This window comes from Setaria viridis, chromosome 9 (assembly GCF_005286985.2).
Source record: "Setaria viridis chromosome 9, Setaria_viridis_v4.0, whole genome shotgun sequence".
In the NCBI taxonomy this organism is placed as follows: domain Eukaryota; kingdom Viridiplantae; phylum Streptophyta; class Magnoliopsida; order Poales; family Poaceae; genus Setaria; species Setaria viridis.
The window spans coordinates 3,621,878-3,646,784 of record NC_048271.2 but is presented as its reverse complement, the minus strand read 5'-3'; the positions used below and the strand labels follow the sequence as shown (position 1 = coordinate 3,646,784).

Genomic DNA, 24,907 nt, shown 5'->3' with positions numbered 1-24,907 from the left:
GCTGCACAAGACAAGGGAGCAAAAAGGCAACCTTTCTTTGATCCCCAGAAATGATACTTCCAATTTGATGTTTTTTAGGGCTACTTCCAATTTGATGTTAAACAAAACAGCAATAAGCTATCTAAACCAAGCAATTTTTCTCTGTTTGAGAGAAGATGATTTCCTGAGAAATGTAAATTGGGTAAGGGAAAAAAATACTGTAGGCAAATGCTGTACTGAAGCTGTTCTTGCCATTGAAGAGCCTGAGTCCAGTACAAGACCTCACTCTCCAGACATAATATCTCACTTAATGCAGTACCTGAAGGATAAAGATCTTGGTGCCATTTCCTATTTTTGTACACGAGCTTGCTACGACCAAGAGACTTTATAGCTCGTTGAATCGCCTGTGTTGATCTGCAGTACATGAGACCTTAATAAGACAGCCTTGTATTCACTAGTGTCTCACAGGAGTGAAAGGACACACCAATAGCGCTGGCATTTGGTAACTGAAAACTTGAAAAGGACTTGTAACCAGTAGATTTTGTTATGTTTTACCAGTGTGATTCTGAAATAAGCTTCACTACATTACCTTTGAAGTTGGAATATAGTTGTCATCCATTCTTATGTTTTTCACTTTGGCAGAAGCATGAAACTTTTAAGAATTAGTGACAGAAGTAGTCCGTCAACACAATTTGGAATATTTGTCTGAATTTGAGTCGGTACAACGTATAAAAGCCAAACTGCTCAGCAGTGTTCGAATGGCCAAGATTTTCTGCCATGGTACTATTATCAATCAACTGACAACATCTATGGAAACCTGCATTCTTGTTCTCCGATCTAATGTGGTCCTAATGCCGTCCGTGCGAAAAAAATGCTAGTACAAGTTTAACAACGGATTTAGCAAAGATTTCGGCCAGGATATGCGTATCGTTTTGACATTCCTGCAAGATTTTATTCTCCATGTGATCAAGAATATAAAACTGAAATGATAAAAACATCTCGGTATTTTTTTTTCATAATTTTATAGCAGGTTCGTTCCAAACAGATGTTACACCATAATTCTTCGTAAATCTTCCCGGTCTGAGTAATGAGTAAATTCCCTTAGTTTCCCTGAAAATTTTATAGATTCCCTGAATGCTACCGAATAATTATCATCTAGTCGTTTGTACGACATGAGACTTGGAGGAGCAGTACAGTACTCAACATAGCTAATAAACAAATCATGCACTATGCACTGTGTTGGCTCTAGGTCCATGTGAGTTCAGAACAAGGAATCCAATTGAACTTTAAGGGAAATATTAAAAAGAAGAGCTTCAGAATGGGAGCACGCAAGAAGCATACCGGTGGTAACATGGTTTAAGATTTCTGTTTATCAGGGTCTTAATCCTGAACCTGTTTGCGTGCTCATCCATTTCAGTGGAACAAAAGAGATTTCGTCCAGTCCCAGAACAAAATGGTTTAAAAGTCGAGAAATGGATTAAATAAAGATGCTAAGGCTAACTGTGCTCACACCGGAATCCCGTTATACAAACAAAATAAACTCCCACACTGGTTTTTTTCTGATAAATGACTCCCACACTTGTTCAAGCAATCTGTAGCATTCATTGCATTACATCAGAGAAGTTGACTGACCCATGCTTGAAATACGATGTTTGAACTGGGATTTTCTAGCCCAGCCCAGCCCGATGCAAAATAACCGCCTCGCAGGCCGACAAGGCCCACGTCCACGTAGACCGTCTCTCTCGCCAGTCGCCCTGAAGTGACCGGGCCCACTTCCTGAACCAGGTCAGTGAGGTCACCGACATGCGTCAAACCGCATCCGCATCGAGTCACTGCGGTGGATTCGTGGCGTCACCTGCTAACCCATCTCCATCTGCTCGACACGACTCCACTGCTCGAGACGCCGGAGAGCGAGAGCCCGCCTGCAGCGATGGCGACCAAGCAGCACTTCCTCCTCTTCGCCGCGGCGGCGATGCTCCTCCTCCTCCTCCCCTTCGGCTGCACCGCCACCGCCGTCGAGTACTGCAGTAAACGCGCTTTAGAATGTCCCCGTCTCGAGTTTGTTTCTGCGGGATTGTGGGGGCGAGATCGTTCTGATGATGATTTCTTGCGGTTTTTTGCAGATAAGGGCCTGGACTACCCAGTGAAGGTGAGCGGTGTGGAGGTCGTCCCCGATCCCGTCGTCAGGGGGGAGCCGGCTACCTTCAAGATCTCCGCCTCCACAGGTAAGAGTTAACCAATCTATCCGTTTTCCGTTGTGACGGGGCTCAACGAGCTAGCCTATGCGTTTCGAATTAGGGTGTTACCAACATACGATTTGTAGTGGATAAGCCGCGTTCGGCGGTTCCATTGTGCTTTGCCATTGTCTCGGATTGAGTATACTGCTTGCCGGATCAAACTGAACTGTTGATACTATAGCATGCCATAACTTAGAGTTTGGTGAGCGTTTCTATGGCATTGTCCATGTTTCACAATAAGAATTTCGCAGGATTGTTCTGGTGTACCAAACATTACAAAGAGCTTTCTAAGGAAGACAACTTCACTTCTCTCCTTAGACCTTAGGTACTGACGTACTGTATTAGACCTCTCTTGGCAACACTTGCCTTTGACATGAAAGTATGGAACATCATATGTTGGGAAATTGGATGCACGCGTGCATGCCAATTCAGCAATTTCTGTTACTTTTGTAACCTTCTCTTCTTTTACTGATGCATGTATTTGAGTCAATGAGGACCCTTTTGGTTTACTAGTTGTATCCTACAAATGATCTGCTATCTCTTGTGTGGTGTTCCCATGTTCCTCTCGTAGTGAAGGTTAAAGGGTATAACTGCAAAGCAGGGTGAATTGACTGTTCTGACTCAGCCTAAAAGCAACCACTGTGCTATATAACTACTCTTCCTTCTGTAAGGTTGATTAAAATTCGGATTGAAATTGTGTACTGCTACCTGTTTTAGATCTACATATTATCCGATGGATTTTATCCACCTACTTTTAACATTTAAGCTATCTTTTTATAGCTCGCTGAAGCTAAACCTCTATTCAGAAATTATGGTGTCACTATCTAGTTTCTCTAAATTTGGAAAATCTCCTGGTTATCAATCATTTGACATAACAATATTGTTTGGAAGCTACCTTTTTGTTACAACAGAATGAGTCAATACTCTGTCACCTAGGGAGCATATGTATGATATATAACAGTCTCTATTGTCTAGGATGACAATACGATCAAGAATCTCACAAAGCTGTTTATTGCTCATATGACCTGACCACAGTGCAAGCATTTGCATCGAAACTCAGTTCAATTTTGCTGACATATTTTCATGCATGACAGTACTAGTATCTGCTGTCTAGGCTGTATGCATATAACTTTCGGAATTTCGGAGTGATGCAAAACATACAGAGTAGAGATGCTATTTTTGTCTCAACTTGTCTAGTACCCAGGGCTTAAGCCAGATGGTGAGCCTAGACCCTGAATCTATGACCAGTAGACATATGGCATTATTTTACTTATAAAGACATACGGGTATAGTTATTTTACCTTTGGAAAAGGCTTGTATGACTATTGGAGCACTATGGTAGAATCTGAAGTCGAAAAAAATTATCTAGATGTTCTGTTTTATACTGCTATGATTTGCTTGTTATGAGTATTCATTATTTAGTTTCTATCACCTTGTCAGTGTATCTGCTTCGTGCCATTCACAAACAGGGTATTTACGGGATGTTTTTGTTTATGAATACAGATAAAAACATCACTGCAGGGAAACTAGTGATAGATGTCGCGTACTTCATCTTCCACGTTCACTCAGAAACTCACAACTTCTGTGATGAGACTCCTTGCCCAGCAACTGGTGAATTCGTGCTAGCTAGCGAACAGACATTGCCATCGTTCACCCCTCCAGTAAGCATAACTAGCACCGCTAATGTAGCTCAATTAGCGAACTAGACTTGTTGGATTTCCTTGGGACTGAATTTCTTTAATTTTTTTCCTGGCATTTTGTTCTGTTGCAGGGTTCTTACACTCTCACTATGAAGCTGCTGGGAGACAGCAACGAGGAACTGACCTGCATCTCATTCGGGTTCAGCATAGGGTTCGTTACACCTAATGCCATTATCTAAACTCAAACTCGATCAGGGTTTGTGATCAAATGTGATATGGATGTACTTGCGGAACACAACTATTCCATCTTACTTCGTACGACTTAGAATGTGTTCAACCACCCTGTGTTATTCCTGAGTCGGACATCTAACTACATATGGTGCTATCATGGAACTAACATCTTTACATGTATCTTGTATAATTGGACATTGCCTTTCGTCGATTGTTGTTATGGTCTTGTCCTCAATGCGTCTTTCATGAATCATGAGTGCTTGAAAGGGCAAATCGCCTCACTGCTTTTTTGGTTCTGGGTTCTGTTGTGCTGCGGTGCCCAGGGCCCCGGCCCCCGGCGATAGCGTGGGTGGCGTGCCGCGGCCTGGTGGGTTGCTGTCCGTCCAGCTAGTCGTGCAGCCGGAAGCTGACGCTACCCGAGTGGTGCACCGCGATCGTAGGTGTGTGGCGGGGCCGCAGGAGAGGAGCAGCAAACGGCCAGACATGGCGGGGCGACGAGCCAGCGACAACGAATGCCGTTGCTGTAGTGGGCTCGCCACCCCCACTTGGCCACGTGGCACGCATAACACTGCAGGTGCAATTTCTTCGTGAGACCGCACCATGTGCACCGAAATGTTCTTTTATAATTATTATGTGCACCGAATTTTTTTCTTTTTGTTTGTGATAACACTGCAGACTGCAGTGGTGGGACCAATTAGCACTGACACGGAGGAGTACTTTGTTTTATTTTATGTTCTGAAGTTGGCGTTTGAACTTTTTTTTTTGAAGTAATGCTTTTGAACTTTGAACACTGCTTTTTTTAAAGAAAATAAAATAGTGGCTATTGAACATTGTTTTTGCCCATTACACTTGTGAACATACAAATTTCTTTTTGAATTTGTGCAGGGTTCTTACTGAAAAATCGTGCAAACTTCATGTGTTCTGTAGGGAAATAACTTGGATGTTCAAACTCATAACTGCAAGCGCGTGAAGTAGAGCATTTATTTAGTCACGATGAGCACTTCGCAAAAAAAAAATCACGATAAAGCACAAGTAAAGCATCCGGGCTTACCGTGCGTGTGATAGATCTGATATTAAAAAAGGCCGTTCAAAATTTCAAATCCACCAATCGCATTAACGGCTCTTATCGTGTTCAAACGATCAAATCCGAACGTTATGGGGCTGCCCGGGAAGCGGCAGCCGCCCCCGCCCGGAAATTACGTATCCGCAGGGAGCTCACGCCCCGCATACGCCTACGCCGAGCACGGAAACAGAAGGAAACAGGAAGCTGCGAACTACACGGGCCTCGCGAGTCGCGGGACGGGAAGCCCTAGCCTTTGCCTTGCCCTTCCACCCCCTTTCCTCCCCTTCCCCGCCGCGCCTCCGCCTCCACCACAGCCGCGGCGCCATGTACCCAAGCCCGTACGGCGGCTCCGGCGCCGGCGCTGGAGGGAAGATCCGGCGCCGCCCGCCGACCCGCGCCGCCTCCACGCCCTACGAACGGCCCCCAGCCGCCGCCGCCGCGCACCGCCTCGCGGCCGCTGCTGCAGCGGCGTCCGCTTCCTCGGGGCCGGGCGGGGAGGGCGGCGGTGGGACTGGGAGCGGCGGGTGGGTGTCCCGGCTCGTGGACCCGGCCTCCCGCCTCATCGCTGGCGGCGCCGCGCGGCTCTTCGGCTCGGTGTTCCGCAAGCGCCTCGCCCCACCGCCGGCCCCGTCGTCGCCTCCCGGTGAGCCTGAGTCTCCTCTTCGTTTCTCTCTGCTTCCTGGGATTGGCGTCGGCTCCGACCGTCCCTGATTTTGGCTTGGGCTAGGGTTTCGGGCTATCCGGGCATGTTAGGGTTTACCTTACATTAGCTAGCACCTGCTTTAGTTTTGGGTAATTTTAGCTGTTGCAGATGTATTGCTGACACGTATAGTTCAGCACGTGAGGAAAGCAAATTGTTTTGCTGCGGGAACTCACAGGAGCCTTCCTGCAGAAATGGAAAGCTTTAAAACCGTGCTTTGTAGTGCTATGTACAGTGCATCAGTGTTGTTTAGATATGCGTCTGAACGGTATCACAATGATTGATATCTGTAAGTACAAATAGTCTAAATAATAGCATCAGGGAGGTGTCTAACCTATAGGAACCAAGCTTTGTGTTTTTGTTGCTTGACGCGAAATAAGAGATCCTCTTCTCGTCTCCCTTCTGTTTGTATTGCTGGCTCTTAATTCTTGTTCAGACTTTTGTGTAATAATTGCCTAGAAATTATACTGTTGCTGATCTGATGGCTATTTTTTTTGCAGGAAGAAATAATGATCCAACACAGGACTTACCTGATTCAACTAATGTTGTAAGCAGTCGACTGTTATATTGTGTTTGATGTGGCATAATATCATTTTTTTCATCATTGTTCATACCAGAATATTTGAAATTTCAATTCAGGATTCACCTCCACTCCCAGAGGGTGGAATGGATAATGGGAAGAACATAGCTGCGACATCAGATGACAAAGCATTGTCTGAAGTAGAGCACTTGTTAATGCGGAAGACGTTCACTAGGTTTGTATCTGCACAATTATTAATCCTTATTAAATTCTGGTGTTTAAACAGTTATGTTTTAATGCAAATGTAAAATTACTGATTCTCAGTTGATGAACAGTATTCACCCTCATTCCTGCTATAATGTCTATTATCTGGTTCTGTGATGTTTCACCTCTTTCGTTCTAAATCTTTATTTTCTCAAATTTTCCACTGATGTGTTCCATTTTGCTCTCACCTTTCCTTTATTTGTGCTCACATGTTCCTTTCACAATGTATTCTTTGCTCAATGCTTCTAAAGCATGACGATGAGTTATTCCTGTGCAGGGTTGAGTTTGATCGTCTTACAGACTTGTTGCGTGCAAGAACCATTGAGCCTGATCCGCCTACATCTATTGTTTCACGTGAGGAAAAGAATGAAGATATTAGAATTGATGGAATAGGAGGCTCCACATCACACCAGATGGCTGCAGATAAATCTCCGACTGTTAAAGTAAGGACAAAAACCTAACCAAATTAGAGGAAGGCCTGTACAGTTTATAATTCCTTTTCCGGCATTTTTGTGGTCAGGATGTGTGGTATATAAGTTTAGCTTCTTCAAATTATTGGAGTCCTCTCTTCATATTTAGATTGGATAGCATGTCCCTGGAATTCCGTGCGACTCACCAAGGCTCTTAAGTTGGTAAGGCGAGGCATGGCGACCCACCCCCTTTGCAATGCCTATTGCTTGCGAGGTGAGGCGAGGCAATGTCATACCAACTAGAAACAGAAGAACAGCTGCTGGGAGAAGACGAAAGTAAAGGAGGGGAAAAAGAAGGTAAAGGGAAGAAAGGGGGGAGGGGACAGGTCCACCGCACCATTCAGCCTATGCACCTTCTCTTAGTGACTTCCCTGAACTCCTGATTGCTCGATGCCCTTTGCCCTAAATGTACTGCTTGCAGTGCTGCTGCTCCCTCCTCTTCTCCCTCCCTCCCTCCCTCCCCCGAGGGAGTGATGCTCTGGACATCGATGTTGAGCTGACGGGGTGAGTGAGGTGGTGGTTGCATGACCTTGCCTTGCCAGTTCCCGGCCCACTTTTCCTGCCAACTTGCTGCTTCAACAATTCAGTGAGCTAGGAAGAAGCTAGCAAATGTAGCTTTTTGAATATGCTCTTGTCTGGAACTTCTGTTCCCTTTTTAATTTAATTCATATCTAACATGCACTTTTGCAGGTACATAGTCATGGTACCAGTTCTCCTGCAGAACTTGCGAAACAATATATGAGCTCCCGTTATTCGAGGGAACCCCAATCAAGTAATCTGCGGAGCCGATTGTTTCTTGAGAACAAAGGTGAAGCAAGCAACACTGCCTATGATAGGAGATTTGGACCACCAATTGTTCAGGCACCAATTGAATTTGGGAATGAAAACCCTGGGCTCCCTGTAAATGGCTATGTGACTTCGGGATTACGTGGGCGGTCAGCGATATATAGAATGTCCCGCTCTCCATATTTTAAGGTTAGTATATATTCTTTGCATTATATCAGATTCTTGTAATTTCTTCAGTGTCGATTTGCATTGCAACGGCACAAAAAATACAATATTGATTATCAGACCTATCTTGATATGTTTGTAATTGCTACTAAAGTTGTGGTATCATGGAAGTATGTTGCGTCAATTCCACTTTATATCATTACTGTACCTGTTGGTCAAAGTCAAAAAGATAATTTACTTAATCCTTTCTAGGTTATCACATATTTCTTTACCAGATGTCATACGTATTTATTTGTATGTGCTGTTTCACGCAGAATGCTCTTGGTCCTACAGTACTAGAGATTTTCTCCGTGTTTAATTTAATGAGTTCAGAAGAGTTTTCAAAGTTTTTGGAAGCAATTATTTGTTTATGCATTTTGTAGGCTCCGAGCTCTAGCGAAGTGAACAGATCTTCATTGTCCCAACGAGCACAAAGTTTGCATGTCGGTGGCAGGCAGGTAATTTATTAAACATTCAGTAGTGCCGAATAGCTTTTTGTAATGAAGTATGCTATTTTTCTTACTGCATATATTTGTGCATTAGAAATAGATATAGATATGTTTCATGGTTATGGTTGTGAATGTGTAAAATCTAGGTTTCCCCCCCTAATATAGCTGTGCTGTGGCATATGCAAGCATTTATGCTATAGAAAGCAACATATTATTTTATTTTTTTAAAGACAAGTATAATATCATGGCAATCATATTGCGACTTGTTAGGTACACGATTGAGGAACTTTCTCTGTGACCTTGTGAGTTTATTTGTAAATTCTGCATGGCCTGAACTTTACCACTGGAGCTTTTCTCACTGCACTCCCATCTTCCCAACAGGTATTGAAACGAAGAGGGGGTGACTTAGAGAATGAAGTTGGATCCATAGGTCCCATTCGCAGAATCCGGCAGAAGTCAAATATGATGTCTCCTTTTAGAGATGCTCATTCAGTTCCTCGAGGAAACCTTCTTACTAGCCGTACAAGTGATTCTGATTTCATTGAAGACAGCACATCCATCCAGGAATCTCCGAGCTCAGAAAGACTATTGCTTGGAACAAGTCAATCTGTGAGGCCCCTAGGATCCCATAATAATGGAGATGGTAAACCTAGTGATAGCGCTCCACCCATACCAGCTCAATCAAACAAGATGGCAGAGAAGATATTTGAGCAGCTTAATATAATAGCTCCATCGCCTAAAGAGAAGCAGTCTGGACAGCAATCTGTAACTGGTAATGCTAGTAATTCAATGTCAAAGAAACCCATTTTGCAAGATGCTGGACCAAGCAGTATGTATGACCCGTCTAGTTCCCTGAAATTTCAAGATTTGGATGGTGCAAATGGACCCCTTGATCCAGACTTGAATGGTTCCCTGTTGAAGAAAGACAAGCTAAATATGATAAAAGATGGACCATCAAAAGTTGCTTTGTCTGATAAGTCTACCTTTTTGGGGAACTCAGTATCTGCTTCTACATCACGGAAACCAAGCTTTAAAATGGCTGTGATAGAGGTACCGGAAAGGTTTATTCTTGTTTCATCATATGTAATCCATTTATATGTGATATATCCAATATTCATGATCTGACGCCTTGTTTTTTCTTCACTTTTATGTTTTCAAGGACTTACCAGAGTTCGATGATGATCTGGAGGTCCCCATTCCATCCAAGAGCCCATCAAGTAAGATAGAGATTGAAACAACTGGGCAGAGATCTGAGTCAATTAGAAAAGAGCAGAAAGTTGAACAAAATATATTAGAGCAAAAGGTTGAATCAAACTTAATGAAGAAGAACATTGTTGGTTCTCCGGTTAGTGAACAGCCTGTAGCATCACTATCTAAAACTGTCTCTTCATCTGGTGGTTTGCTTTCATCAAATGATCCTGGAAAAGCAGTTCCCAAAGCTTCTGTGGATAAGAATGCTGGTTTTGCATTCTTGAATGCGCCTCCTGGCACCCGTCCTGCAAGTGTGTCAGCAATGCCGCTTGCTCCAGTTAATGACGATAAACAGACTGGCGCTTCAAATTTTATTTTTGGCCTCAAGCAGTCTAATACATCAGATTTGGAAACACCGAATGTTAAAAACAATTCAACACTTGGGCAGAGGTGATTTCTTGGCTCCTTGTCTCTCTTTTGATGTTTTGTGGGCCATTTATGCTATTAGTAGTAAGCCTTTGCACCATAAGGTTATCGGGTTTTATACTTCCATTGTGTTAGTGAAAACATAGTAGGCACATAATATCATCCAACTTGAATATTAGCATAGGTTCAATTTTCTGCGGTATGTTGTTGATTTGAGCCATTGAACTGAATGGAGTTTTGGAACTATGTTTGGTTTGTCCTTGTTCAGAGTAGTGATGCATTGAGAGATTTATTATTATTATTATTATTATTTATCTTATCAGGAAATTGGTAAGACTCAGTATTAGTAGTCGGAAAGAGAAGTGTATTTGTCCTTTTTCATTTGATGTGGATCTTTTGATTGACAATGGAGATAGAACCTATGTGTAGTTCTGATTTTTGTCGAGTTTTTTGTTTTTACTTGCTGACGCATAAAAAACAAATTTAGTCTTAAAGTGATCCTCATAGGAATGTAAGCCAGTTCTTTTCAATCTTTTTAGGTCTGCTAATCTATTCTGCCTTTTATGTTTCAGTGTCACCAAGCTAACAACATCCGACAACAGTTCTGAGAAAGGCGATAAAACAGAAAAAGCAGAAGATGTCATTAAATCATCGGACAAGGTTTTGCCATCAGCTGCATCAACAACACAGAATGTGCCTGTCCATTTTGCTTCCGCTGCATCTACTTCTGCGAGCCTGAGCAATGGCTTCCCGCACTCTTCATCACCAAAGCTTGCAACTGTCCCACCTACTGATAAACCTTCTGTTGGCTCAGCTGCTTCCACCTTGTTTGCTGTGTCCAGTAGCAGTCCAGCTATTTCATCATCATCATCTCCTGCATTTACAGGATTTAATTTTTCTTCCAGTGCTTCGGTTGGCTTGTCATCAGCAAAATCAGATGGCACAACTGCCGGGGTAAAGCCAGCTAGCACCCTATCATTTGGAATAGGAGGTGCTACAGATGATGCAAAGTCTACAGCTCCAGATTCAGCCAGCATGCCACCATCAAAACTTACATCACCTATTTCAAGTTATCCAATCACATCTGCGCCTACTTCCTCTCCAGTTGTAGCTTCAAGTGATGCTGCAGGCTCAGCTACGGCTGCACCATCTAATACTTCCACTGCACCTGGTGTTCAGGCTGCTTCAACCGCATCATTTACATTTCCAAGCTCCGGAAACAGCCTTTTTGGGTTCAACTCGCCAGCCCAGCCTACTGGCCTCAGCACATCATCGGCTGCTGGCAGTACCTCTCAACCATCTGCTGCTAGCACATTCTTTGGTAGTAAGCCGATGCAGTCAGAGGGCACAATTCAACAACCATCCCAGAGTCCCAAACCACAATTTGGCTCACCATTCCCGTCCGTGACTCCTGGTGTTGGAGCTTCTTCATCTGGATCTGGGACCTTATCTTTTGGAATTGGAGCTTCCTCGACTGGTTCAGGGACCATGTCATTTGGTGTTGGAGCTTCATCATCCACACCTGGAACTTCATCAGCTTTTGGGGCAGCAGCTCCCTCATCAGGACCTGGGATTTTCTCTTTTGGTGCAGGAACTTCCTCATCAGGATCTGGAACTGTTTCCTTTGGAGTTGGAGCTGCCTCATCTGGACCTGGGACCGTGTCTTTTGGAGCAGGAACTGCCTCATCTGGACCTGGGGCCGTGTCTTTTGGGGCAGGAACTTCCTCATCAGGATCTGGGACTGTTCCCTTTGGAGTTGGAGCTGCCTCATCTGGACCTGGGACCGTGTCTTTTGGAGCAGGAACTGCCTCATCTGGACCTGGTACCGTGTCTTTTGGAGCTGGAGCTGCCTCATCTGGACCTGGGACCGTGTCTTTTGGAGCAGGAGCCTCCTCATCTGGACCTGGAACTGTCTCGTTTGGAGCAACAACATCTACATCGGGTTCTGGATTTGGTAATTCACCATTTGGAACTGGAGCTACATTTGCGAACCCATTCAGCTCTAGCTCAGGTACTGGGTTTACATTTTCTTCAGCTAGCTCTTCTGCTGGTGCATCAGCAGTGGCCAGTACAAGTGTATTTGCCAGCACCTCCACAGCTTCGTCAGCCTCCACTTTCAGCAACCCTTTCGGCTCAAGTTCATCCCCTCCCAGCACATTTACATTTGGGCAATCAGCGTCTTCAAGCGGTGGTTTTGCATTTGGAGCACAGCCAGCTCCAACTTTCTCATCTCAGCCTTCTGTTTTCTCGTTTACCTCAGCAAACACAGGCATAAACTCGTCTACTCCGCAGCCTGCATTTGGAATGGCAAATACGAACACAGCCTTTGGCATGGGCTCCCCTGGAAATGATCAGATGAATGAAGACAGCATGGCAGATGACACGAACCAAGCAGCACCAGCACCGGCACCAGTATTTGGTTCACCCTTCGGACAGCAGAATAGTACGCCTGCTGCCCCGGTATTTGGTGCTCCTGCAGTCCAGCCAGGTGGAGCTTTTCAGTTCGGGGGCCAACAACAAGCAGCACAGCAGAACCCATCCTTCCCAGCTGCAGGCAGTCTAGAGTTTCAGGGTGGGAATTTCTCATTGGGCAGCGGTGGAGGTGGCGGTGACAAGTCGAACAGAAGAATGATCAAGGTCAAAAGGGCACCAAAGAAGAGATAAACCCCTCTGTTGGAATGATCAATGTCGAACAGAAGAATGATCGGACCTGCACCTCTCGTGACAACTCTCGGCTCGGTTGATAGTCAAGGGACAGAAAGATAACTACGATCCGGTTCATACGGCCATACAGATTTGCCAGCAGCAGGACCATAGCACCACATCCCATGGCTGGCTTGTAAACCAACCCCCAAAGGTCAGTGTAAGAGTCTTCCCCACCCAATTCATTTGCTCGTCTGAGCCGGCCTGCATGTCTGCATGTTGTGTCATACGCTTGTGCTCTTGGGGTGTAAAATAGAACCACAAAAGACGTGTCTCCAGGTGTAATTTTTGGTTCCCTGCCATCTCCGTTTTTTTTTCCCTCCTGGTCTGCCTCCGGTATATTTGTCTCGGAGTGTAATGCACTGTTGTATTTTTGTTTACATTCAACAAGCTCTGGACTCTAGCTTAGAAAAAATATCTAATCCAAACCTCGCTTTCTAGCACTCCTTCGTACGCAGTCGCCTGCTCGTTTCCTGCCGAGCTGTTGCGTGCCGCGGCCATGCTGTCGTGCGTGTGTCCTCGCCGCGAAAACATTTCTTCGTTCCCGTGTGCTTGACCACTTCCTCGGAAAGCTACTGATCGGCAGCTATGCTTAATTTATAGTCGGGGCAACCGACGGGCACCTACCTAATTTTGAATCCGAGTTCCGGCAGCTGAGAATTCTCAACTGGGATGCTTGCTACCGGCCACCTGCCGCGTCTGGGAGGCGGGGATGCAGATGCCCATTGGCTCCCGGGCTCGGGCCGACGGCGACGCGCTTCGGACTTTGGCTTGGACAGCGGCGCGACCCGGTCGCCTTCCTTCTCCCAATCCTTTCCCTCCGCGATCGGCGAGAGGGAGGAAGAAACGGGGCTACAGGACAAACAAAAAAAAAGACACGGGCGTCGTGCCCCCTCGCCGTCCCCCACTTCGCGCCCTCTTCCTCCTGCTGCTGTTTTCCATTTCCTCCCCGTGCCATGTCAAACTCACAGCGAGGCACAAGTACCCGCCCTCCGCCCAATCATTGCCCCTCCACCCATCGAACTGCGAGCCTCTGGTCCCCCGCCCGGCTCTTGTCCTTCTGCTGAGCTCCTGGATCTCCCCTTTTGTTCGCTTCTGTCCGTTCATACTTCCCCTCAGGTACTCCTCGATCTTTTACCCTTTCTCGCCCATCTATCCGAGAGATCACGCGTTTCCATGTGCAACCCCTGCCCTTTTGTTGCCCCCCTGCCCCTCTTCTGCGTTCTCACTCCTTCCCCAGAGCTACCTCGATCACGATCCCCCCAAAACTTGGTTAGTTAATCTGGTCCCAATCCCCTGTTGCTCTGGGCAATTTGGGTTCTTGCACTTGCGTTTGCTCTGCTCCTCTCTCTGACTGTTTCGTCCACCTGCCGCACAGGCCGGCCGGACGAGGTCCATCCATCGTCGCTTGCTGTTCCATTGAACAATTCTCCTCCTCCTTCTTCTTGCCGCCGCTTCGTCGCTATCCTTGACGCGTAGTAGCTGCTACCGCTGGCCTTACCCAAAGGCATCGGGTCTCTGCATTGCAAGTTCAAGTTCGGGACAGCTTCATCGCTCTTTGCCTCCCGTTGACTCCGATAACTCGGATTCGATCTCCGCTTTCCGTGGTTTCCCGCGGCTTTGCTGATCTGCTGCCCAAAAAAGGGGGCCATTTGCCCATTTCCTTATGTCGGAGGAGGAGGCGTGTATATCCACGACGTGACGTGATCTAAGCCAGCGCGGAGGAGTTGGGAGCTGTTCCTTGGATCCGATCCCGGCGAGGCGCCCGGTGAAGATTCGGCGGCGGTCGGCCCGCCCGCCGCGATGGGGAACACGTGCGTCGGCCCCAGCATCACCAAGAATGGCTTCTTCCAGTCCATGTCCACCGTGCTGTGGAAGGCGCCGCAGGACGGCGACGCGCTGCCCGCCGCCGCCAATGGCCCCGGCGGCGGCAGCCCGGGACGGTCGCCGCCGGCGGCGCTGCCGAAGCCGGCGTCCGACGTGCAGGTCGCGGTGCAGAGCAAGGCGCCTGAGCCCGTCAAGATGGCCACCTCCCAGTCGGAGCCGGCGCCCAAGCCCGCCCAGCAGCAGCAGGACGCCAAGCCGGGCGCCGCCGCCGCCGCTGCCGCTGCCGCCAAGCCCAGCTCCAACTCGTCCGGCGAGGCGCCCAGGCCGCGTCCCAAGGTTCCGCAGGTGAAGCGCGTGTCCAGCGCCGGGCTGCTCGTCGGCTCCGTGCTCAAGCGCAAGACGGAGAACCTCAAGGACAAGTACAGCCTGGGGCGTCGGCTCGGGCAGGGCCAGTTCGGCACCACGTACCTCTGCGTGGAGCGGAGCACGGGGAAGGAGTTCGCGTGCAAGTCCATCCTCAAGCGGAAGCTCGTCACCGACGACGACGTCGAGGACGTGCGACGGGAGATCCAGATAATGTACCACCTCGCCGGGCACCCCAACGTGATCTCCATCCGTGGCGCCTACGAGGACGCTGTCGCCGTGCACCTCGTCATGGAGCTCTGCGCCGGCGGCGAGCTCTTCGACCGGATCGTGCAGAGGGGGCACTACACCGAGAGGAAGGCCGCCGAGCTCGCCAGGGTCATCGTCGGCGTCGTCGAGGTGTGCCACTCCATGGGCGTCATGCATCGGGATCTCAAGCCGGAGAACTTCCTCTTCGTTGACCAGAAGGAGGAGGCCGCCCTCAAGACTATTGACTTTGGTCTCTCCATTTTCTTCCGGCCTGGTGAGTTTCAGCGATCACATTTATCTAGGCGCATTCCACTCTGTGCACAGGATATTTGTTTGTCATTTAAACCTTTCATCAAACATTGCTACTATACGGACATGAATTGGCATTTTTGTATCTCGATTCTTTTTTTTTTCTTCAGCTTGATCCATGATTTAGTCATCTGCTCCCATACCATCAACATTTGATCAGCATTATGCAATGCAATGCTACTCATGAAAACCCGTTGTGTTGTGGTAATTGTTAATACATGTTCGAATTGCTTGGGATGTTTGATGAACATATTTAGGGCAGTTACAGAAATAATGACACCTGATATTCAATTTACCGATTTGGTTTCCAACAAAATTAGAATTCCGAATTTCAGCAGTCATTAGATGCTAATGTGGTTAGTGGTGGTACATTATGTTCTGGTTGCTTGAAGTACTGGTGAAAATCTGGTCCTTGTCATCAAAATTATTTGGAAGAATTTATATTGTGTCACCAACCGTTGAGACATACAGTTGCACATGGTTATCATCTGCAGTATGCATCCTATCCTTATGATATCAACTATTCTCTATTTTTCCTCTATATTTATATGTGGATCTTATTTCAGGTCAAATATTCACTGATGTTGTCGGTAGCCCTTACTACGTCGCACCAGAGGTCCTCAAGAAGAAATACGGTCCCGAGGCAGATGTTTGGAGTGCTGGTGTAATCATTTACATCTTGCTTTGTGGTGTGCCACCATTCTGGGCAGGTGCAATATTTGTTCACCTTTAGTTCCACGATCATCATTGCACAAAATTCCTGAATTTTTTCAATACTTTTGTCCAATCTCTTGGACTAATTAAGCCTTCCATTATTTTCGATCAGAGAACGAGCAAGGTATATTTGAAGAGGTTTTACATGGGAAACTTGATTTTGAGTCAGAGCCGTGGCCTAGCATCTCTGAAGGCGCCAAAGACCTTGTGAGACGGATGCTTATTAGAGACCCAAAGAAGAGATTGACTGCCCATGAAGTTCTACGTGAGTTTCTAACTTTGCATGATATGTTCATGCTTGCATTCCAGTTTTCTTCAGAAGTACAGACCATCAACAATGCATTTTTCACTTAACATTGTTGTTGCCATCTTCTTTTAGGGCATCCATGGGTCCAGGTTGGTGGTCTGGCTCCTGATAAGCCGTTGGATTCTGCTGTTCTGTCCCGTATGAAACAATTCTCAGCCATGAATAAGCTGAAAAAGATGGCTCTTAGGGTAAGCATGTCATGAAATAATCTTTTTTGTTTTAAAGTTTAGCTATCATCAGCTTGCATCTGTACTCATGTACCGGTGAATAGCTGTTGGCCATTTGGCTGATACAAGATGCATTACAAAAACATGCGAGGAAAAACAAACAAGGAATGCAGTCCAAATGGTTGGATGCTATTCCTGACGAAGGATTCAGCCAAAACGCTTGTCCTGATATGTTTGTTCTCTCCAGGTCATTGCCGAGAACCTATCCGAGGACGAGATTGCCGGCCTGAAAGAAATGTTCAAAATGATAGACGCGGACAACAGCGGGCAAATCACCTTCGAAGAGCTGAAGGTCGGCTTGAAAAAGGTTGGCGCCAACCTCCAAGAGTCCGAGATCTACGCCCTGATGCAAGCAGTAAGTCGATGTATACGTCTTCGGTTTTCACCTGGGAATCAAAATTGCGAGTAGAACCTGCCGTGTCTGACAGATTTGGGCTGCTTTTTCTCTCTCCCCCTTTTCCAACAGGCGGACGTGGATAACAGCGGCACGATCGACTACGGCGAGTTCATAGCCGCGACGCTGCACCTGAACAAGGTGGAGCGGGAGGACCACCTGTTCGCGGCGTTCCAGTACTTCGACAAGGACGGCAGCGGGTACATCACCGCCGACGAGCTGCAGCTGGCCTGCGAGGAGTTCGGGCTGGGCGACGTCAAGCTCGAGGACATGATCGGGGAGGTCGACCAGGACAACGTCAGTGCCGCCTTCGTCTCAGTTTCAGAACACTCTGAATCACACGTAACTATATGTCTCTGAAAGTCATGACTGATGATCTATTTGGTGATTTTTGCTTGCAGGACGGGCGCATCGATTACAACGAGTTCGTGGCGATGATGCAGAAGCCCACGCTGGGGCTCCCCAAGAAGACCGGCGGCCTGCAGAACAGCTTCAGCATCGGCTTCAGGGAGGCGTTGAGGATGAGCTAGATACAATATAGCGCCTGTTTGTACGTGCTCCGGAGAGAGTTATACTGCCTGTAGATGGAGTGAGCGAGTACAGTTTCTGTAGAGACGGGTGATGGTAACAGATAACTGGTAAGGCGATTGGTTTCGTAGGACTGAATGAAAACGACTCGAGGATGAAGCGGCGACGGCTCGAGGTGTGTACGTAGGCAGACAGAGGCAGGCCACTCCTGAATCGGGTTCGATTGTTTTGGTTACGCGTGAAGTACAGACGGTTTTGTTTGATCCTGTATACACATGTGCCATCTCATCTGCCACATGACATTGGTGCTCCTGATTCCTGTCCGCCGAGCTCTGACGGATTCCTGTCGCCCACCCACCGCCCGCCGCTGCAAAGTCCGCAGCGCACCGCCCGATCGAGCGCGTCGTGGCCTGCCACCCCCTCCCGTTTTGGTTCCGTTGGGCCAAGTTTCCACGCCGCTGAAGCGCCGCTCATCTCGGCTGCGAGGAATCAGCCCGGTCGCCGCCGCGGTGCCGTGCGCCCTTTCCTTGCCAGCGGGTGCGGCCCACGCGCGCGGGGAGAATTCGTCGTGCAGGCTCCGTGGGCGCAGGCCCTCGTACTCTGGCGCGGCGCACACGGCACGGCAGCTTCACTCCACCGCGCGTTGGATGACGTGTGCGCCTCGTGCCTTCTGCCCGGGAAACCAGGGCAATCTGCTGCTGCCTGTTCCAATCCACCCAGGGCGAGCTACGCCGTGAACCAACCAGGCACGTGAACACGTTTTCACTCTCTGAATCTGGAGTCTGAAAGTCTGAACCCCTCAGCAGCAAAACGCAACACCCACTTGCACGATGGGTTCAGGTTTCAGGCGCCGTGACTCTGTCTGTCGCTTTGCTCCCCCAGTTGTGCTCCGCCCCAGCGATACTGTATTCCTGTCCCGGACACGGCACAGACCTGTGGTCCGTTCCGTCCATTAAACCCGGCCGGAATGCTACCGTTAGCGTCACCAACCTGGACCAGCCCACCCGGCTCTGACTGACTCCCAGAAGGCCAGCACGGCTACAGGTTTCTGGAGAGATACAGTACCCCCTATTGTGCAGGGTGTAGGTGTGGTAGTTTCAGACTTTCAGTTTACAGCAAGATTGGCAGCCATGCGATGTGGTTACCTGCCAGTTACTTAGGAGTACTAACCTTTTCTCACTGTTAACCACTAGTACTAGCAAAGAGCAACCCCTGAGCTAGTTGTTTGCCACCCAAGACATCGATCATGGACGGAGTCAGGCGGGGACGCAAGGTCAATCGGCATTAGCTGTCACTTGTTTTGATACCAGCACTAGCCGCTCGCTTGATTGCTCCTGAGCTGGAGCATCTCTAGTTTATTGCACACCACATCCATCATGTTCGCTCCCCGGAAGATTCCTCCCACTGTCATGACTCTTGGAGGAGCAATGCAGGTACACCGACAGACAGATCACACAGCCTTGCAAATCTTACCAAAAAGGTTTATCACGACAAATAACATATTGGGAGATACAAATACTATATAAGAGAAAAAAGGAATCATAAGAATGATGTGTGTGTTCACCCCGAGATTCTCATTGTCAAAACGGGAGCAGAAGCAAAAGAATGACGAAAACAAAACGTTTTAATTTCCTTCCTATACACAGACGACGATCCTGGTCCTCCTTCATGTATGGACAATTTTTTTTTCTGACTTTTTCTTTTTTTCCCCCTCTTTCTCTGGACAGACACACCAACAACCACCGAGTTTACATCCCCACCTGATTCATTATTATTATCAATAAACAAAAAAAAAGAAAACAAATAATATTGTGGACGGCTCCCTCCAGCACCAGCCCATCATCGCCCATCGGTCATCACTTCGTTTCAGTTCGTTCGCCTTTCGGTATCATGGAGAGCTCAATCTTCGCAGCTCGCGAATCGCGATCGCTGACCGAAGAGGCCTGCCATTTGGCACGATGCTTCTAACAACTTGCCTGCAGGGTTTTGGTAGGGAACAAAGCGTAAGGCTAACTGCATGGTTAAGGTTAACAATTAACAAATAATGACACCGACGTGGTGCCGAACAGAAAGGTAGAAAGTAATAAGAATAAATGCTAGATTATGCTGTAACAGACAACCTGTCAAATCAGCAGGACGGCACCCGATGCCTAACTAATTAATTATGCGAAAGAAAAACTTGGAAATTCTATACATGTTCATTTTCTTTTTCTCATGGTTGAGGGACATGACACTACTGGCCAAAGGTAACTTGGATTCAAAGGCTACAACAGGAAACACTAAACACCATCTTTGGCAGGTGGAATAGATCTGATGCTCAAATCATGAGGAACTGAAAATACAGGGTGGACATTACCCAAAAAAACTATGGACCAAAGGCATCTGACTATGCAATCAGCATGGCAATGTTGCAGTCCTAGAATGCCATTTAGAAAGTGTGTCCCTTCCCAATTTCAACGGCCAGTTAGTAGCTGAGTGACCCAAAACTCTAAAGTTTTGGCCCCTGCACTTCGGGCACATTCCTGGAAGGCTTTGGTTTATTCCTGCTCCCAAGCTTCCAGTATTGAGTAGCCTTAAAAATAAATGCTAACGAAGGCCTACAAGGGTTTAGTGGTTTGGATCGAACTGAGCTGTCTAATTGAGATATCATATGTATTGGTTCAAGGATATTCAAATTTTTTTCCTGTAGCGTGCAGGTTTCCTCTGGCCAGATTTTGATTTTGTTCATTTGTCAGTGTCTACGGTCTGAACACTTCCAAATTCCAACCCTTTCCCATACAAAGGCACACAATTCGACCTTGCCCTCCCTCTAAGCATCAGTACCATTTCACCTAAACTATGACAACAAGGACGTGGCCAAGGCTTCACCATGAACCTTCCATGCTTTCGGGAAAGGCAAAATTGTTGCCCAAGCGCAAATGGGTTAAAGAATAGCGTTGCTTGCAGTCCCTGGAACGGTATCAGCCATCAAAGAGATGCTGAAGACAACCTCCCACCAGCATATGCTCAACTATCCCTATTATTTCAGTCCACATCCATGTTTTCACGGTGCTAGAACGTTGGCATCTGTGACAGTAAAGCCTAAGGAGAATACAGTAATATTGGTCCATGGTAGAAAGTGGCCAAACGGGCACCGACAGGCCCATATGCCTTCCAACACGGCCATGGCAGTAGGACAGTAAGGAACCCTAATTGCTGCTTCTATTTTATGCCGACGCCTTCGTCTTTATTCTACTAACCAGTACTACTCATCACCCACCAACTGATAAATTAATCGCCGCCGGCTACGAGCCGAACCCTCACCGGTACCCTCACCGGTAACATTCTTGCCATCAACTGATCAACTCGCATTGATCTTAACCAATTGCGAAATTAATCTATCAACCTCCCCAATCTAAGATGCAAATTTCGGTGCTATGATTGAAGCAAGGACAATGTGTTGGGTTACTTTTGAGCAATCTGTAATAGTGATATGAGTAGAACAGAAAGGACCAGGTCCAGATCTGAAGGTACTGACCTCGCCGGAGCTTGATCTTCTTTTTGGTGGTGATGGCGGGAGGCTTCCTGTGAGGGTCGGCGGTCTGCGTCGCGTTCTTGTCGCCCGGCGGGAACAGCACGGCGTCAATGCCCTGCACCGAGATCCTACCGTCGGTGTAGATGTCCGGGTCGAAGAGGTAGGCGGAGCCCTCGCCCTGGCCGAACTTGACGGAGCCGTCGGCCTCCCGCGCGGTCACCTTGTGCGGCAGCCGGAGCGTGTCGTAGCGCACCTTGCCGAACCGCCGCACGGCGTTGTACATGGACTCCTCGGTCTGGTACTCGGGGACCATGTGGTAGTAGAGGATGTTCTCCGGCGAGCCAGGCTCGCTGAGCTGGTCCGTGGTGAGGCGCGCCATGGCCTCGTCGTTGGGGGCGAGGACGGTGAGCACGTAGCCCTCGGAGACGAGGCGGCCCATCTCGGTGGCGAGCGAGGTGAGGTTGACAAGGATGTCGGCGAGCTCGTTGTAGCCGCCGTATAGGAGCAGCGTCTGGATGAAGTCCTTGACCTGGCTGTGGCCGTCGAAGTGGTGCTTCCCGGAGCTGGGCCCAGGTGCCGGTGCCGGGGCGATGGCCGGGCCGGGCGCCATGGCGTCCCAGATCGGGAGCACGGGGGGCGCGCCGGGGGGCACCGGCGGCGCGGGCTTCTTGAGGCGGTGCGTCCTCGGGTCCACCTCGGGCGCGCCGGTGGGCAGCACGGCCGAGATCGCGGCGAGGCTGCGGCGGCGGTTGAAGTCTTCCTGCACGGAGCGGGGCACGAGGAGGCGCTCGATGCCGTGGATGACCCCGTCGGGGCGGAGCACCGCGTCCGGGCGCGTGACGGCGGCGCTGCCCACGCGCATGCCGGCTGCGAGCTCGACCTCCTCGCCGGAGAGCGTGGGGTGGGACGCGGCAGGCCAGGACTCGGAGGGGAGGCGCGCGGGGAGGACGTGGTAGAGCAGCAGCGCCTGCAGCGACTTGAGGTTGCGGGGCTCGAGGAGGAAGCGCTTGAACTCGGGGTCGAGGTCCCGCTCCAGCGCCTCGTTCCGCGGCGCGAAGATGGTGACGTTGTGCTTCCCCACGGCGTCCTCGAGCGTCTGCAGGAGCAGCGCCTTCTCCACCAGCTCCGCCAGCTCCGTGTAGTGCGAATCCAGCAGGGCCACCAGCACCGAGTTGGAGTTGACCCCGACGGCGCCGCCGCCGGAGCCGACAGCACCTCCGCCGGCGCCCGCGGCGGGCAATGTGGGTTCCTGCGGCGCTACGTCCTCGGCCGCCGCCCCCGCCAGGAGCAGGAGGAAGAAGAAAAGGGCGCCGCGCACCGGCGCGCCCATCGCTGCGCGCGACCGGCCTCTGCTCTGCTCCCCCCTGTAGATTGCTCTTGCTGCCGCCGCCACCCGCCGCTGAGTTGCTGGATTCCCCTTGGGGGCTTGCGCTGCTTCTCTATGGACCTCTGGTCCTCTGCTAAGCTAGCTCGATTTGTTGGGTGGGGAAGAGGGCGAGAGGAGAGAGAGAAGTAAGCTAAATGGAGGTGGGTGGTGTGAGCCTTTCTTTTGGGTGTTTTTTTCTCTCCCTCTCTACCTTTGTAGAGAGAGAAAGCAGAGTGAGGTGTGAGAGGGAGAGCTTGCTTATAAGTGAAGAGAGACGCGGTGTGGTGGGTGGGGGCAAGCGCGAGCAAGCGAGGCGCGCACAGACACAGGCTGGCGGGCGGGCCCGAGATGGAGGCCGCAGGGGGATGTGTCGGTCAGTCGTCGGTGTGCGGCGGGCGGCAGCGCACACAAGGTTCGCGTGTGCGTAAGCAGGAAAAAGGCGGGACGCAATGGTGCGAGTGTCTGGGGCGCCACCGCGCCACTGCGCCAGGGGCCACGGCCGCTGCCGATGCGGCTGCCAGGTGGCCGAGCCAGCAGCCAAGCGGCGGGCGAGCGCGGCAACGAAGGGGGCTCGGGTTTCCGCGGTCTTTTTAACCCCCCCGCGCGAGGATTTCGGACACTTTTCACGGTGCCCGCCGCGCGCTTTTTCAGCCCCTTGGCGTAGGCGGCTCGGCGGGGACTTACCGGCGTCACGGGTTCCGGTGTGAGCCAATGGGAATATGGCCGTATGACTACGGACATGCCCAGTCAGTTATGGCCGTATGACTACGGACATGCCCAGTCAGTTGGATCGCGATCGGCCTATGAGATTTTGGGCTGAAAAGCTGCCGTCAAAAGTTTGTCTTGCGACCTGTATTTACATGCTGATTTCATTCTGCAGGCGTAAACTGATAATGCTTCTCCAGGCAAAGTGGACTCGGTTTTGCTAGCCACTCCGACACTCCGTCCGTGCTAGTAGCGGGCCCAAAAGGAACTGACGAGGTGCTCGAGTGCGTCTCGTTTCCTCTCAAGAAAAAACAATTGCGTTCCGGTAGGTGCAGGTGTGCCACCAGACCCGGATCAAGAAGCGACGAGCTTCTTTATCATGCTAGACTAGAGTATACTACTATGTGAGGTCAAACAAGACTTACAAGAGCTGGCCGCGTCATGTGCGTTCGCATTGTAATTAAGACGCACTAACTACTGATCTCCAACTCTAAGTGCCCTCGTTTACCAACATGTCAATGAGGAGCAATGCCGAAGCAATGTGCTGCTGTGCTGCTTTGTGTAGATGTGTCGTTACAAACCTACTACAATGCAATGCACACTTGCACAGGAACAATGGCCCTCTTCTCTACCGTGTCAGGTGTGGTGAGGAGTAATGGAAGATTTAGATGGATATCATATATGAGTAGTTGAATGTCCCTCGGAGAAAGACTACTCACCCACAACTAGCTCTCCCTGATTAGACCAATGATCACCGATCCATGGTCTGCCATAAACTAAACTCCTTTGCGGTTTTTCAATGATATCGTCGATCGCCTGCCAAAGCATTTGCCTTCTGCCCCTGGATAAAATTAACAACAATACACCGTACGGCGTGTCGTGCGTAGATCGCCACGTTTTTCCGGCGTTGCATTGCACGGCATGTACAACCGCAACGCGGAATCATTAGCTCTCCGGCGATGCGGAACATGGCTTGATGAGGCGGCTTCGCTGGACGGTCGCCATCGCCGGAACGCCGGTACGGTGCCGCCCAAACGGCCGGCGATCAATTCAGTTCGCTGCGGCACCCAAAAGAAAACGCGCAGGACAGCCCCGTACCGTCTCTCCTGATCTTTCTTTCACACGTCAAAAACGCGGCGCAAAATCATCACTTAATGACACTATTGCCTTTCGTTAAGGAGGTGTTACATGGACCAATTAGTGGCAGCAGCTTCTCCCTTTTTTCCTTTTTTTTTTGTGTTTGTTCAATTATTGACTCTTGTTATAGGGAGAGGAGGAGGAGGAGGGTAAAGTGAGATGTCTCTTTTCCGATGGTTTGGCCTGAGGCGTCGCCGGTCGCTTGACGTGGGTTACTCTCCACGCTAAGCTACCGCGCTCGACGGCTTGTTTCCAGCTTCCAACCAACAAATTCCAGCACCACGTGCTTTTCCGTCTCACAGTTACTAATGTGTTAGCGTCTGCCTGCCTTTTGGTTTCGCCCGGCCTGGTTTCTTTTTCTTTGCCTTTTTGTTTTTGTTTTTGTTTTGCACGACGGGAATGCG

General features: G+C 49.1%; 3 protein-coding genes across 3 annotated transcripts; 2 read left to right on the top strand and 1 right to left on the bottom strand.

Annotated features, from left to right (window-relative positions):
• The first annotated feature begins 1,793 nt into the window (after window positions 1-1,793).
• On the top strand, window positions 1,794-4,322 carry LOC117835481 (uncharacterized). The gene is made up of 4 exons (XM_034714823.2): window positions 1,794-2,006; window positions 2,103-2,204; window positions 3,720-3,877; window positions 3,988-4,322. Exons 1-4 carry the CDS (start codon window positions 1,910-1,912, stop codon window positions 4,093-4,095), a joined length of 465 nt encoding a protein of 154 aa, XP_034570714.1. The 5' UTR covers window positions 1,794-1,909; the 3' UTR covers window positions 4,096-4,322.
• Window positions 4,323-5,386: 1,064 nt separating this feature from the next.
• On the top strand, window positions 5,387-18,051 carry LOC117837181 (uncharacterized). Its single transcript, XM_034716769.2, has 16 exons — window positions 5,387-5,793; window positions 6,351-6,397; window positions 6,490-6,605; window positions 6,912-7,077; window positions 7,795-8,079; window positions 8,478-8,552; window positions 8,925-9,593; window positions 9,703-10,184; window positions 10,733-12,821; window positions 14,571-15,576; window positions 16,178-16,321; window positions 16,438-16,590; window positions 16,705-16,820; window positions 17,047-17,214; window positions 17,326-17,550; window positions 17,655-18,051. The coding sequence occupies exons 1-16, from the start codon at window positions 5,475-5,477 to the stop codon at window positions 17,781-17,783; spliced, it is 6,189 nt and encodes a 2,062-aa protein (XP_034572660.2). The 5' UTR covers window positions 5,387-5,474; the 3' UTR covers window positions 17,784-18,051.
• Window positions 18,052-19,250: 1,199 nt separating this feature from the next.
• On the bottom strand, window positions 19,251-22,902 carry LOC117837183 (fasciclin-like arabinogalactan protein 16). The gene is made up of 2 exons (XM_034716771.2): window positions 21,299-22,902; window positions 19,251-19,757 (listed from the first exon to the last, which is right to left on the bottom strand). The coding sequence occupies exons 1-2, from the start codon at window positions 22,623-22,625 to the stop codon at window positions 19,681-19,683; spliced, it is 1,404 nt and encodes a 467-aa protein (XP_034572662.1). The 5' UTR covers window positions 22,626-22,902; the 3' UTR covers window positions 19,251-19,680.
• Between the last annotated feature and the right edge of the window lie 2,005 nt (window positions 22,903-24,907).